Source organism: Anneissia japonica, unplaced genomic scaffold (assembly GCF_011630105.1).
Source record: "Anneissia japonica isolate Jap-2015-1 unplaced genomic scaffold, ASM1163010v1 scaffold426_len1935630_cov189, whole genome shotgun sequence".
Taxonomy (NCBI): Eukaryota; Metazoa; Echinodermata; class Crinoidea; order Comatulida; family Comatulidae; genus Anneissia; species Anneissia japonica.
In genome coordinates, this window is record NW_022713172.1 from 1,524,593 (window position 1) to 1,540,512 (window position 15,920).

General features: G+C 34.2%; 1 protein-coding gene across 1 annotated transcript in view; it reads right to left on the minus strand.

The window, feature by feature from the left end:
- Nucleotides 1-3,822: 3,822 nt before the first annotated feature.
- Nucleotides 3,823-15,920, minus strand: part of LOC117108291 (RNA-binding protein 33-like) — a 15,238-nt gene continuing 3,140 nt past the window's right edge. Inside the window, exons 6-12 of the mRNA XM_033250270.1 lie at nt 10,292-10,683; nt 9,291-9,462; nt 8,208-8,627; nt 7,669-7,758; nt 6,744-7,469; nt 6,190-6,278; nt 3,823-5,824 (exon numbers count right to left, since the gene is read on the minus strand). Of these exons, the coding sequence (XP_033106161.1) occupies nt 5,773-5,824; nt 6,190-6,278; nt 6,744-7,469; nt 7,669-7,758; nt 8,208-8,627; nt 9,291-9,462; nt 10,292-10,683 (1,941 nt within the window). The 3' untranslated portion in view covers nt 3,823-5,772. The remainder of the gene's footprint in view (nt 5,825-6,189; nt 6,279-6,743; nt 7,470-7,668; nt 7,759-8,207; nt 8,628-9,290; nt 9,463-10,291; nt 10,684-15,920) is intronic.

Here is a 15,920-nt window from a genome sequence, read left to right on the forward strand (position 1 = left end):
AACTAGTGTGGGAAGGGTAGCACATAAAACATGTGGTAATTGGGCACACAACATGATTATATCACGTACATGCGTGTGTGTGTCACTGATTTCTATCATAAAAGATGTTTAATCCCACGCATTATATATTTCCAACGTGACTATATAAAACTCTAAAAAAAATCTTGAACAGTGTTTTTTTTTTGTACGAATGAGATTGAGAGTATTAAAATACAAAATTATTGCTTTTGGCTATATTAATTATCAACTTAATGGATATTTAGTTGCCTAATAAAATTGGCATAAATATTATAGGTTAATGAAATGTACTATACTTTTGTGTGTGGCAACAAGCATGTACAGTACTATAGTTAAGTACAGTTGACATGTAACTGAAAACAAGATTGGAAGAATTGTCTGCCAGATAAGATAAATATACAGAAGTTCAATAATAAAATAGTAAATTATATTTTCATTTACAAGACTTATTGAAAAACTGCTTACTCAATATAAATTTGTTAACGTACTGTAACCAAAGTTGAAAATATTCATGAAAATATCCATACCGTAACCAAATATGGAATTTGATATGAAAAACATACAAAAAAATCTGTTAGTCTTTTACAACTGATTTATGTTTGTGCAACTTGGAACAGTTTCATAATTTCATTCTTGTATTTTTCATTCTGCAATGTTTTTTCAATAAACAATTTCTAAACCAACACATTGAAGGATTAAACAAATTTAAAAATAATTTCACTAAAAAAAATATCCAGAATTAACCAATTTTGAATTATCTTTCTTAATAATAACAGAAAATAGACATCATGCGCTCTAATGGTCAGACTGACACAAAAAAAAAACAGCTGGCTAATAGTGACTCATTTATTTAATTTATCATAATGACAGTGAGTCACTTCATTGGATGAGGGTGATAGGAGGGACAACACTTTGACTGAAGGATGGATGATAGGAGTTGACTGGATGTGAAGAGGAGTGACAGCTATCAATCATAACTGGCACATGACACCCAAAGGCTATACCAAAAGTCTACTAATTAAATATTGTTTAATTCACAAGATAAACTAATTAGTGAGGTATCAAGGTAAATGCTTACAGTATTTTATAAAGATAGAGCTACAGGTGAACCTGTGGCTGGGAGTTTAATTACAGTGAGTGGTAAAGCGCTGCAGAGGCAACTGATTTAATATACAGGATGAGTAATGCTAGAAATATGATGCCATCATCATTTTCACCTTCATAAAACCCAACAACAGATTAATTTTTTGTCGGTTCATTTTCTAGAGCCAAACTAATGATATTTGCTGATTGACTAGTTAAACATAATCCAAAACTCATTCTTAAAAATCTGGGTTTTCAAATTCAAAGAAAGTTTGAGAAGGACTATGAATGAAGATATCACTTTTTTTAAACAGATTCTAATATGCTTTTAGTTGAAAGAAAATTCATAAATTTAGAAAGCACATTCTATTTACACTTTTATTCTGACCTCTCTGATGACTTGCGATACTTAGTCATCATCCTCGGTAGACGAAAATTGATCGAAGGTTGCATTGACAAAGCTTTCAGAACGATCAAACTTTATAGCAATTTTGAAACGTTACAAGGGTAAGTAATGAGGCAATTGACTTCAGACCAAACCTCAGAACATCTTTGGCTTACAATCCATAAAAAAACAGACCAAAGCCAGATATCTCTGCCAAAGTCTCTCAAATCAGAATATCTTAATATAACTGGAGATAATTTTTAAGGTCATATGGAAAATATATTGAAAGGCTATTAATGTTTCAGATGCATATGTAATACATGGATTAATAGACCCTTTACAAGAATGTTGAACTTGCTAATTTTCATTAATCCATTATCATTATTTGATAATTTTGTTAATGATTATTGAATATGAATAAGTAAATTAAATTACTACTTATGTTTAGCTGACTTGCATAATTTTTATCATATCTCTTTCTCATATTCAATTCAAATTTAATTGCATAATTATATTTATATCAACATGCAATGTAAGATAATATTATGGAAAATTATTTAAATGCTTAACAATAACTGGAATCAAAATTCTAAAAAACATTGCTATAAATTCTAATAGGAAATCTTCAAAAAAATCTTCAGATTTTCATTTTAAAGCCATTATTGTCTTCCTGCTAATTGATATCATAAATGACACCTTGTCTCTAATAAAACTAACACTTTTCCTCTGACCTCATTCCATAATCCCCTTTCCAAGATTTCTATCATTTTCATTAATATTAAAGAAAAAAAACTGTATATCATTATGTAGACTATAATACAACAAAATATTGTAAACAGAATATTAAAGGTTCAAAGTATACTTTAGTTACTGTTAGTTTTAAAGATTCTTGTAAAGTTGATCACATATTTTTTAAGTGACAAAATAAGAATAAAATTTATTAACAGGTAGAATTATTTGAGTACTGTAAGTGGTGTCAACAACAATACAGTAACAAAAATAATTAAAAAAAAAAGTTACTGTAACTACATAATAAGGCCTATTATGTGCCTAGAAATTGAAATAAATATCATTAGTACTGCATGAAAATTTTGCTAAAAATATATCAAATAAAAAAATGAATAGGATACAGTCTAATACTAAACAAGACTAAGTGAGAGGAGTAGTGATGAGTCTGAAAACAATCATATTTAACAATATTATAATACTGTACTAAAAATATCAATTTTTATTTTATTTATTTCTTCTTTACCCTGGGTGACCTTATCAGCCCAAAAGCATCGTTATTCTCTAGGGCCCAACAATAACAGCAAATAATAGCAATAGTTATAATAATGATAATAAATAATACTGATTTAGATAATACTAACAATAACAACAATATAATAAAATATTATAAAAATATACCAACAATAATATTAATAAAGAACAACATTTATAATACTAACGATGTTATCAATAATAATAAATAACATGTTACTACTAATAATAGTACATGTATACTATTATATACTAATAGTATATCATTGGATGGAACAAGACATCTTTGGAAATACAAACTTGAGATAATTTGATTGTAAAGTGTATGACTTATGGTAAGCTTAGAGGCGTGATTCATAGCAAGTATTACTCACAAGCGCACGCACCTTCTACTTTCAAATATTCAACAGGATTTTATGAAATAAATAATCCAAATTAGAGGCCGAAAAACCTTATAAAATTATAATTTCTATTGTTATTATTATAAAATAATAATTACTATATAATAATATTAAATTCACTATACAGAAATATATCCTGCCCAAAATAATAATATAATAATGTCAAAACGTTTTCAAAAGAAAATATTTTGTTCCCATAAGTATTTATATTTCTGGACTCTGAACACCGTTTGATGACAAAAGTACTTTTTCCCCCCTAACTGTATAGTTATAAAAATAATGCACAGGTAGTACTTAGGGCCAGGCCTTCTACTCCATTACCCCACATCAAACCATGTAGACTTATAGTCAGTAAACAAGTGATTGTTTATAGCAATTGGTGGGGATAGGGCAGTCTTCGAGGAACATATTTAATGTAACATTTTCCTTACATTGTTCCCTCCTGTAAGTGGCCAACTTTGTGTTTGCTGTTGGTTGGGAAAAGAAATAAATAAATAAATAAATAAATATTTTTTAAAGTAAATTATTAAATTACATTGATACATTGTCATTTTACTGTATATCTATAGGTTCATCTTTCCATAATAATTTTAAAGGCCAGTCATTTTTAAAGGGCCCATTGGATTATATGTTTAATTAGGATAAGTTGTAACTTCACATTAAAAAATACTTGTTGAGGTTCACAAATGTATGTCAATTAATTCAGAAAATTTTGCATTTTGCCAGACTTGCTTCTAAAAAATATTAAAATGTTTCTGAAGATTGATTTGAAGACATAGCCATCTTACATTCAAGTTTATGCTAACTATAACATTTCTTAACATCATAATTTTATGACTTACAATAATATGAATTACAAGCAAATGTGCCTGTTGCATTTGGAAATATGGAAATGGTTGGCTTTTCGGAAGAAAAAAAATTACTGATCAAAACTAAAGAAACATTAAATTATCAAAAAAGTCCTTTTTTTTCTTTTCCATTTGATAGTTCCAAGAATGTCTCAACACATAGCAGATGATGAATATATTAAGATTTAATCATTTGAATATTCATCCATCATTGACAACCTTATCATATGTACTTAATGGATGATGTAGCCTTTGCTGAGCTTCAATTACTCAGTACATTGTAATATTTGTGTCTGCAGTCAAGTGTGGGTGAACATTCGATGACCCAGCACAAGATTAAACTGTGTGATATGCAAGGCTTAGCTTAGTTTATACACAGCCATATATCATTCCCTTGACATCCAGCTATCAATGTATCTACAGTCTGATCACTTCACATTCTTGTCTGCAACATACTTTTGAAATCTGTGTATGCTGATACTTTGTTACTTCTTCAGGGATAATGTTGGCAGACAGCAGCCTGTAAAGATTAGTAGATTTTAATGGTACAGCCTTGATCTTTTGAGTGTTCTTGGAATTCACAGTTCTTGTCTTGTTTATACTTGTCTGTACTCGCAAACCAAGTTTTTTCATCTCTATTTCTTCTTCAAACTGTTGTAGCTGGATTTCAACAAGACATGGCTTGGTGAACTTCTACATGTTGAAGCTGTTCACTAAATTAGATGTCAAATGTGTTTTTCTCATCTGTTTTTTTAGTTCATGCTGATACAATCCACCAAACAATGTTGACACCTTCTATCTGGACAACAGTTCTTCAACAAAAAGACATTCCTCTATGTCGAATTCAAGAGTTCAAAATGTTATTGTCATTGTTTTCCAAAATAAACTTCTGCTTCTTTCCCTTTTATTTCTTGATACAAAACTGCATTTTCTTGTATTCTCATTCACATGAAATTTCTAATTTATTTAATATGGTGTTAAAGATGTTTTAAAATCTGAAGGTCTAATATACTGCCCTCAAATCACATCATTCCTATTTAAGAAATTTTTTTACAAGATACAAGACAAGTAGAGAGGTTAAAAGCCCTTTACTACAATGAGATGAAAGGTGAAGACACAGTCTAATCCCCTGAGCTCTAAATCTCTAAGCTCATGCTCACTTTTATTGGCATTTGGGCCAGACTCCTGAATGTTATACACAGTGCTGTAAGAGGTTCGCCACTTCAACTGCACTCTGTTTTAGCTTGCCCAGCATATTTTATTACACCGTTACCAATTCATATACTTGAATGGGGCAAAACAAAGATAGGTTTTAACCTTTGAACTTCAGCTTGAGAACCTAAACTGCAACCACTGTGCACAAATCACAGAGGTAATCTCCTTTAACAATGATACCAATCACAGAGGATAGAATGATACCATTGACAAGAAGCACCTTTTACAAAAAAAGCCACAGATGGCGTGAAGCACCTTCTACAACAAAGCCTTTGCATGAGAAATACATTAAAATCACATAATATTTACAACACAATCATTAATAAAGAAAAACCAAACCATTTTTTCATGGTGGTAAATTTTGGATGATGCAGGAACCTTGTATTAGTATGGGTCCCGTCAGTTATGCAGAACCTTAGCAGCAGGACAGGAGTCTGGTAGCAGCACAAAAACCTGGCACCAGTACAGGATCTGCCGAATGCTGGCTAAGCTTCCTTATCTGGTCAGTTTCTTACCCCATCTCTCTATTATTAAACACCCTCGGTTGTACTTGTTCTCAGTGTTAAGTGGCAGGTGTGAGCTTCACAGTCAGCATGGACAGATCTAACATGTGTCTGAAATTTTTAAAATGTGACAATTAGAAGAATTAATGGAAATTGTGCCAGTTTTATTTTGACAGGTTAAACATTGAGTGTATGAGCAATACTGTGAGAGGAACAGAGCAAAAGTAATACAATAACAGAATCAATGATTGGTGTACGCTAGTTTTCATATCACATATAAGTTGTTCTTAAATAAGAGAGAATATTTGTAGCTTTAATTCATGCATTAATAAACAATTTTTTAATGATTCGATTTCACTATTATGCATAAAATATTTTTAATTAAAAAGAAAACATTACATCTTTTGCTAAAGAAAAACAATGCTCATGCAAATTATACACCACTGAAATTTTACTCTTCCTTTACTTTTTCTTACCTATCATACTTTGACTGGAACACATAAGCATGTTGTGGGTTGAGAAATGTTAAAAAAGCTTTCCGCTGGTTTGGAATCATATGAATATTCTGCCACAAACAAAAATTGTAATATTTAAAAGTTCATAGTGATTGTATCTATTTAGTCATTTAAACTACAACAAAATGCTGCAAGCTAATAAATGTGCTCAAACTTCGTCTATCCAGAGCATCTTGTGTTTTTTTGTCTTTCTGAAGGGATGGTTGGGCAAAACTTTATTTATTCGTTGTTCTGCGAATTTATTTTTTTAAAGAACGTCAGAGGATAATGGAAAAAAATAACTAGACCTGTGCCAAGGTTGTAGTTTATATTGTTAGTTATTATAAATTACAATTTGTAAATACTGCACAGGTGTAGATTTAGAAAGAAAATTAGATACTGTAGGTCCTATGCAGGAGGGGGTTCGCTTAACAATATATAAGAAAAGTCTCGCTTAATATCCTTGTGTTTGTGCCTAAAATAAATAATAAAAATTAAATAAAAATTTGTTCATATTTCATGAGCAACACACTCACCTGTAGAGGGCCAACTGATTTTGTTAACTGGACAATTTTTTGACTTGCTGTTGATGCAGACAAGCCCTCAATCAACACTCTATTCAACATAGGTTCAGTTTTAACTAACCTAGCCCCTTCCATTGGGTTTGGTTGCACTGGACGTTGTAATATTTGTCTTGGATGTACTAGTGGCTGTACAATTTGTTGAATCACCTGTCCAGGTGGTACAACCAATCTCTGTTGGTTGCCACCTGGCACTTCATGAAAGTTTTGAGGCTGAGGGCTTGAAGCCCCAGGAAGTTGTCCAAGTCTTTCTTTTACGCTCTTTCTCACTGGAGCTGGTTGAGCTTGCACATTGCCTGGTGGAGCTTGCTGCATCGGGACTCGCCCCATTCCCCTTCCCACTGATGGCTGTGGAACTTGATGCATATTTCCTCTCCTTGCTTGCTGAGCCCTACCTCGTCCGACATTTTGATATCCTCCCCTACCTCGCCCCATTGCACTCCCTCTACCCTGTACACCACCTCTAGCCTGTTGCATAGGCCGTCTTTGAGGCACATTACCAGGAGGATGTTGCACTGGGCTTTCAAATTGTTGTGCTGGAACCTGCTGTGGAGGGCCATGCTGAGCTTCAATCTGGTGTCCATGCATTTGCTGGTTTTGATGACTGGGGTTACCCGCGTGCTGGTACGGATGACACTGACCTCTTCCACGACCTCGACCACGTCCTCTGTTTGGTGCTCTCTAAAAACATAACCACAGCTAATTCAACATCACAATTCTAAAAACCAAAGCTCACTGGTTCAATTGTGCAGTTTCAGGTTTAAGTAATTTCATCTAAATTTGTAATCACCGGTAAAATTTACTCGTAGTGAATTATTAAAACCTCTTATATTATAGCTATTTAAAGATTAGTGGCAGTTTTAATAGCAAATGTACTCACATTCATGCTGCCTGTGCTGGGTCTTTGCGGTGCCACCATTCGTTCGGGACAGCCAACAGTGGGTATAGGTCTTGGCTCATCAACTAAAACCTGTACAATTATAATATTATCCTTTATAAATTTCTTATAAGTTTACACAATTCCACTTCCATTTACAAAACTAGGCCTAGGTATGACTGTCACATATTTGTCTCAGAAAAACGCTCAGGCATATACCAAGAGACTGTGCTAGAGGGCAGAAGGCTGGACACAAACTACCAACTAAGAGTCTACCGTTCTTCTGTAGCAGTCTGCCGGTTATAACTAGGAAAGAATGACGGTGGCTGAAACCATCACACATTCATTAAGCCAGTGTGATGGCTTGGTTCAAAGAAGGCACTTGATAAAAAATCTGACAAACAAGATGTGTGTAGTGTTTGTAATAGTTGTTTGATAAATGCAGGTTCTTTCATACATAGACATTTAGAAAGGAGAATCTTATGTTTCATGCATAAAAACCAAAAATGTGTTGAGTGAATAAAATAAAGCATTCAAGATACCTTTAGGTTTTGTTGTTGCTTCCACACTTTTACTGGGCCATCAGGCATTGGCTGAGGTTGATGCTGTTGCTGTACTTGATCATGATACTGCCGTTGTTGATTCAATTTCTGCTTCAAAAACTGTTCCTGGAGTTGTTCATTAGTCTTCCTGGTGCTCCCTTGATGTTGTTGAGCGGATTCAGGTACTGGATTCACATTATTTGCTGGTGGTTTTTCAGCTGCTGGCTGAAGACCAAGTTTCTTTGTTGCTTTGGCAACATCGTGACCCTGTTCTGCCAAGCGTTTTTTCAGCGCTTCTTGACGCTTGGCGGCTAGTTGTTGGCGGCGCTCTTCTTTTCGCTTCATAATCTCCTCTCGCAGTTTCTTTTGTTCTTCAATTTGTATACGTAGTCGCCTTGTTTCAGCATCTTCATTAGTCTCCTACAGAATAAAAATCCATGTTTTGTAGACTTGCCAACACTGCACATCAAACTAAATAAATTTGTTTTACCAATGCATAGTAGCCTGACCATAATATTAACAAATTCTAAACATTATGCTCATGTAATAGCAACAACTTGCCCCAGTCATGCAGTGTGGTGGTGAAATGGCTCATTAACAAATGAGATTTGACTAATATAAAATTATTCAACTTAAATTTGTCTTATTCTTAACACAATTTATTTATGTTTCTACTACAATGAGAGAAAAATAAAAGTACACTGCAATATATAAAAACAAGGAATAAGGTAAATGTGGTAAAATTGGAGTGTAGGGTAAAAAGCAGAGTAATGACACAAAAATCATACTGCTTTACTTGTTTCCATTTATATCTAAACTGCTTTATATAACAGTGAATTCCAACAAAATTAATTTACTTTAGGAAAAAACTAATATTTAGAATTTATTCAGATATACATTCTGTAATATACTAACAACATTACATAATATCTACACTGTATTGTATCTTAACTTGTCTTTAAGGCAACGACTTTTTAGGTACTACTGTAAATATTTATATTCTTTATTATTATGGATGTATAGCAAATGTAAACAAAATCTATGCACATCTTGCAACAAATAAACATATTTTGTATCTTTTACCTCTTTAACTTGTACTATAGACTTTGCAGATGCTTGTTCAATCAGTTTTTGTGGGTGTGCTAATAACTGAGGAGATGCTTTTGGTGTAGGAGGCTGGTCAGTTCTCTGAGGAGTGCTATGTCTTGGAGATAAAGGTGAATGCCCTGGAGACCTGTTCACTGGGCTTCTCAGCCTGGAAAATCATTTAGCAGTTATGGATTGCATCTCTTTAAAGAATTCAATTCAATTGAATTATGTGAGCAAAGGTTGGTGGTGTTAAAAAGGACTGCAAAGGGTGCCACTACCACTAATGCCAAAAGGTTGTGGGGGGGGGGGGAGAATCAGTGCCCGGGACTGAGATGAAATAAAACAAAAATTTAAAAGTCAATAACATTAATAAGGAAAACAATATTTTGATCTACTATTAGTGTCTGTAATCACCTGAATTAGAAATATAACTACATGAAATGCCAGACCTTGAGGACTTTCATACCAACACCATGGACTCTGCCCCTGGAACCCACTGGCCCCAAACACCACTTTTGGGACCTCGACAGCTACGTTGCCTCGAGGCCCCGGCCACTAAAGTGAAGAGGATGCTGAAGATGATACTTAAACCAAAGGACTGCTGAAGTGGTCTTGAGGTTGAACCAAAGGGGGTACTAAGGGGGCTAAGGGAAAATGGGGTTATGAAGGTATTACAATAAAAGTAAAAAGCAAAAAGATACTAAGGATTGTTCCGGAGCAAAAGTATGTGCTAAGGGTGCTACTGGAAAAAAGTGGGGCCTAGAAGCTAATAGAGCAAAAAGGGTTTATGGAGGTTCTACTGAAACAAAATGGACTGAATGGGCTACTGGAGATAAAAAGGTGTTAAGAAATTACTGGAACAAAAGGAGTACTAAAGCTGCTACTAGAATCAAAATGGTATTGAAGGTTCTATTTGAGCAAATGATGGGTGATGAAGGGAGGATGGGTGAAGGTAACTTGAGCAGCAGGCCTCATCAGTGACATTTGTGACTTACCTTGGTGTCTGCTGTCTGAACTGAGGTGCTGGCTGTCTGCAGTGCTGAGATGCTTGAGGTGGACCAGTAAACATGGGTTTTGCTGGGCCTGGATTCATTCCTCGCTGGTTTTGAGATGTACCAGGGAACCTTGGTCTTGCCGATCCTGGATTCATTCCTCTCTGGCTCTGAGAAGCTTGTGGTGTACCAGGAAACCTTGGTCTTGATGAACCTTGATTCATTCCTTGTTGGCTTGGCATACGTTGTTGTTGATGCTGATTCTGTACAGGGGGGCCAGAGAAGTTACCTGGGTGTTGCCGTGGGGGGTAAGTAGGTTGTTGATGGGGGAATGCTGCTCTTGGCCTTAATTGCTGTTGCCGATTTGGAATTGCTGGCTGCATCTGTTGTGGTTGCTAATGAATAAATATATATTATATAACAAAACAGACAATGATAACCAGAACTCTGTAAGAAAAGAGGGTCTTAAGCAGATACTGGTCAATTTAGGCACATAGGCTAAGCATTGCTAATAGAGATATTAATCACCATTGTTTTGGCTGTTAGCATTCACACATACTAACAAATAATATAAACACTACATATCTGCTGCTCTAAAGCTCTGTCCAGACTATCAACTGTTGTATGTCCATATATAGTCATGATGTGCCTATATATAGTCATGATGTGAAGTCATCATGACCATATTTAGGCATGTCACATGTTTTTGCCAAATAAAATTTGATAGTCTGGACAGGGCCTTAGACTTGGTCATTTATGTTTTATTAGATTTTATATAAAACCTTATTAAATGTTGTTATTATTAATACTAATTATTTATGTTTTATTAGATTTTATATAAAACCTTATTAAATATTCTTATTATTAATACTAATTATTTATGTTTTATTAGATTTTATATAAAACCTTATTAAATGTTCTTATTATTAATACTAATTATTTATGTTTTATTAGATTTTATATAAAACCTTATTTATGTTCTTATTATTAATATTAATTATTTATGTTTTATTAGATTTTATATAAAACTTTATTAAATGTTCTTATTATTAATACTAATTATTTATGTTTTATTAGATTTTATATAAAACCTTATTAAATGTTATTATTAATACTAATTATTTATGTTTATTAGATTTTATATAAAATCTTATTAAATGTTATTATTAATACTAATTATTTTTAAATAATTTTAAAAGGAATAGAATTTAAAAATCAGTATCTACACAATAAATATTATTTTACAAAGATAAATGACACTTAACTATTTTTAAATTTTTTAAATTTACAAGGTTACATAAAATAAATTTACCAAGCCTACCGTATAACCTCGAATTAAACCCTGGGGTTTTTTATTGTTTTTTTTTGTGAACTTTGGTTGGGATACTTTTCTAAATGGGCTTCTTTTTAAAGCTACTTTTGCAAAGTAAAGAGGAGGGCTTCTTTTCAAAATGAATGCTGTAAATTTTGGGAATTACTACTATAAAACAATAAATAGGGCTACTGTAATCATCATGGAGTGTATTAACCGGCATTAAATCACCTAAACTACTTTTAGTAAACAAAGCTTGTATTTAATTTATTTTGTTTTCTGAAATTCATGTACAGTGTATGTACTGTACTATTTCAAAGAGAGCCTGTGCTATCTTGAAAAGAAGCCCATGGGCTTCTTTTCGAGTCTACTTTTGCAAGCTAAATAGGGGGCTTCTATTCCAGTGGTTTCCGTGGTTACGTTAATTGTAACAAAATACCGCACTGGACTGCTATTCACTGCTCTGCTATTCATCGCTAACAGCCTAGGCCCAGTTGAGCCATAGCGAACGTTGTGGGCCGGCATGACACGGTTGCTGTACACATTCAAAGGTTAAAGTTGACAGGGAAATCCCTGAACTCCAATTAGAACGTCCAATCAGCACATGCCTTTTCTTGTCTGCTAGCCGTAGTACTACTCACAGATACTATATTCAACATCGCACTCATTTTTTAAAAACATAATACAACAATGTATTCGTCCGCAAATACGCAGCTAACAACACAACACAACAACACCGGCGACCACACACACACGCCAAGCATGTGAAGTTGACAGTCGGATCGACGCTTTGTCGCCGGGATTTCTTCATTATTATTTTTTAATCTAAAACAAAGCATGTCAACTATTGAATTTAATTAGGCCTACAGTAAGTCTCATCTTCATCTGTTTTGTTGCATTCCTCAAATTCTGGCCTAGGCCTACTTGGGCGCGATTTTTTTTTCCGTAAGAAACATTTGCATGAAACTTCACTCGGGCCATTTCGGATTGACTCGACTGAGTTCGATGCGAGGAACAAGAGCAGACACCACGCAATGTCGTGACGCTCGAGTTCTACTATTATTCCTCTTTCAATGTTTCTATGATATCTTACGGATTTATGGGATGTAGGTGTGTAACTAACTGTGACCTTCTTGGATGTTATTAAATGTTAGTATAATATCTACAACAACAGTTTAGTGCCCCCTTTTATAAAGTGTAGATAGGTACAGTAATACCAAAGGCTAGAGAGAAAGAGGATAAACTATAGGCCTAACTGCAGGCTGACTTAAGTCCTACCTAGGCCCCTCCTTAAACTATAGGCCTAGGTCCCTAGGGTCCTAGGCTGACACCAACAGTCACACTTCACATGACGTTGATTGAAATTTTGAAAAAAATTGAAACATGAAATAAAAAGTAGATTGCATAAGATAAATATTGTTAAATAAATAAAATATACCATTCCGCTCCATTATTGAACTTGGGCAAACTATCCTTGTAATGTAATTTTAAATGATAATAATGATGATAATAATAATAACAATAATAATAATAATAATAATAATTTCAGCATTAGGCCTAATTACCTTGGACTAAACCTTGTAATGTAGAACCATACTATTTAATAGGCCTATAACTAGCCCAAGGGAATATTTTTGGTCATTTCCACTTAACGTCGATTTTTTAATTGCTCTCTAATTCCTCCATTGTCTAAGTCCCCTTAAGGTAGGCCTACAGGTTGGCTTTAGTAACATAATAATAATAATAATAGTAATAATAATAATAATAATAATAATAAATAATAATCATTTCTTCATTACATGTAATTAACTTGGTCTAGCCTTGTAATCAAGAACCTGCATTTTACTATGCCTGGTATTATAGGCCTCATTTATACATTCATTGTTGCTCTGCCATTTTGGCAGGTCTTATGGCATCCAGTATTTTAGAACTGTCTATTCTGAGCTCTTAGTTTGAAAATAACTGTCACCCTGTTTCATTTGATGAAGAAACGCGCCGAGAAACGCGCTTTTCCTTAGTCTCTGTGTTTTCCCCATAAAGTGTATGTTTTTAATAGTTAGTAGGCCTAGGTAATTATGTAAAACCCAGACCTAACTAAAAAATAAAAATTGTCACAGTATGTAACTCAATTTAAAATAACACTTTTCATTACTCGTGCAGCTCAATCAAATATTATATTCATTCAGTTATTTTAAATGACCCATTAGTATTAGCATGGTAACATCAATGTATTTTCAAAAAATTAGACATGCGACGTTCTACAAAACGTTGTTCTGTACGTTTATCTGTGGATGACCTTTTGACCTAAATTCTGATGAGATTTTCGGGTCGATTCAGTCGAGACGGCCCGAGTGGAGTTTCATGTAAATGTTTCGTACGGAAAAAAAAATCGCTACCTGGGCCTAGCTTAAAAAAAATTGCGTCAGCTAGCCTTGGGCCTAGGCCTGCTCGACTTAGGTCTTTTGGTTTTTGAGAACTTTCACGAATACGACGGCGACCCCCCGCCCCCAGGAAAACGCGGGATGATCGCCGACCAGCACTCCAAAAAGCTGGTGACATACCTGTACTTCAGATTAAAACCACATAACTAGTTAACATTACAACAATTAAATGATGAGGTCACCTACCTGCATTCTGGGATATGAATTCTGGGACTGTGTCATTTGTGGTGATGGTCCAGGACCCCTATGGGGAGGGGGACTGAAATTTTGTGAACTAGATACTGGTGGTTGATTGTCTCTGTAGGGATGAGGGCCTACAATGGAAAAAACAAATTTAACAAAATTATGAACTAACATAACACTACTAATACTGAATTACATGTACTGGGCAACCATAACATTTTTGCCCAAAAATTGTATTTATTTTAGTAGTTCTCTTCTCTTTGGAACTACAAATATGTGGATAGTTGAACTCAAAAAACTAACCTGACTGTGAGCTGGTCCATGTTTGTGCTGGGGTCAGCCTTGGGGCTTGATTCCATGATGATGAGGGAGGGACGTGTTGCCTATTGTACTGATCTGGTGGTCTGTTTTGATTCTGAAGCAAACACAAAATATGTAAATTTTTTACTTTTAATTCCTTCACATCTAACAGCAAGTACACATCCCAATTACAGAGCAGAATAATGGTTCTTATGAGCTTAGGTACTGAGTAAAATTCTGGTGTTTCATAGGCATTGAACCTAAGATCTTGGAATTAAATGGCAGGCATCTTATCCACCAATCTACAGTTTCACTCTAATAATTATATCGTGTGAAACAAAAATAATGGGCAAGATCTAAATGAATATGGAAATTCTGTACATTTGACTAATCCTAATCTTTGTCTTTTAAACTTTAAAAATTGGAATATAATTTTAATGGTGGAATAAATAAATAAATGAAATAAAACATTCACTTAATTTCATTTATTTAATTAACCAGGGCTCGATTTAGTACTAGCCCGGCGTACAATGTCTAGTAAAAACCGCTCCGGGCTAGCCTATTTACTCCTCATGTTGCCCGGTTGTCTAGTTTTAAAAAAATTTTTAAAAAGCGGAACGTTCGAGACAATCCCTGCACAGGAGGTACCGCAGTGCAGAGAGTACACTCTAGCTAGCTTTCAGCTCTCCACATGCGTGAGTGTTTAATTATTAAGATGATCCCCAAGTCATTCACCAACCACTACAGGATGGCATGTTATCTTTCTCTCAATAGAAGATCGTTTGATCGTTCAATCTGGTTAATTTAGGTAGTTAGAACATTTAAATTAATGTACTACCTTATTCATATTATTTTTTCATAATGATATTTTTAAAATGTCCAACTTTTAATAATAAGTACTTCAATGCTATAGGTAGGCTAGGCTAGACTAGGCCCTAGGTCTTGTCTAGGCTTAGGTAGCCTAACCTAGCCTAGGTAGCCGAAGCAAGATTTATTGCCATTGGGGTGAGTGTTTGAGACCTAAAGATTTAACAGATGCATTGGTTTGATTGATTTCTGGGTCCTTTGTAAAATATTAGAAAGCCAAAGTTATAACCAGGGAGATGTAAAACATGCTCATCTGTCCCTGTTATAACCAGAGTCAATTTTGCAGCGTGGGTGATTTTTTTATTTATTTATTCAACAATATTTTGAGAGGGTAGCTCAAACAGCAATGCTACAGAAATTATGAAATTGCAAGTCAACCTCCAAATTTAATTGTCGCTAATAAATATTTTGAAACAAAATTTTTTCCTGTCTGTGGGCTAGTAAAATATTCTGTGGGCTAGTAAAATCTCTAGTAAACTAGCCCAGTGGGCTAGTTACCAAAAAAAGTTAGGGCAAGCCCTGCAATGGA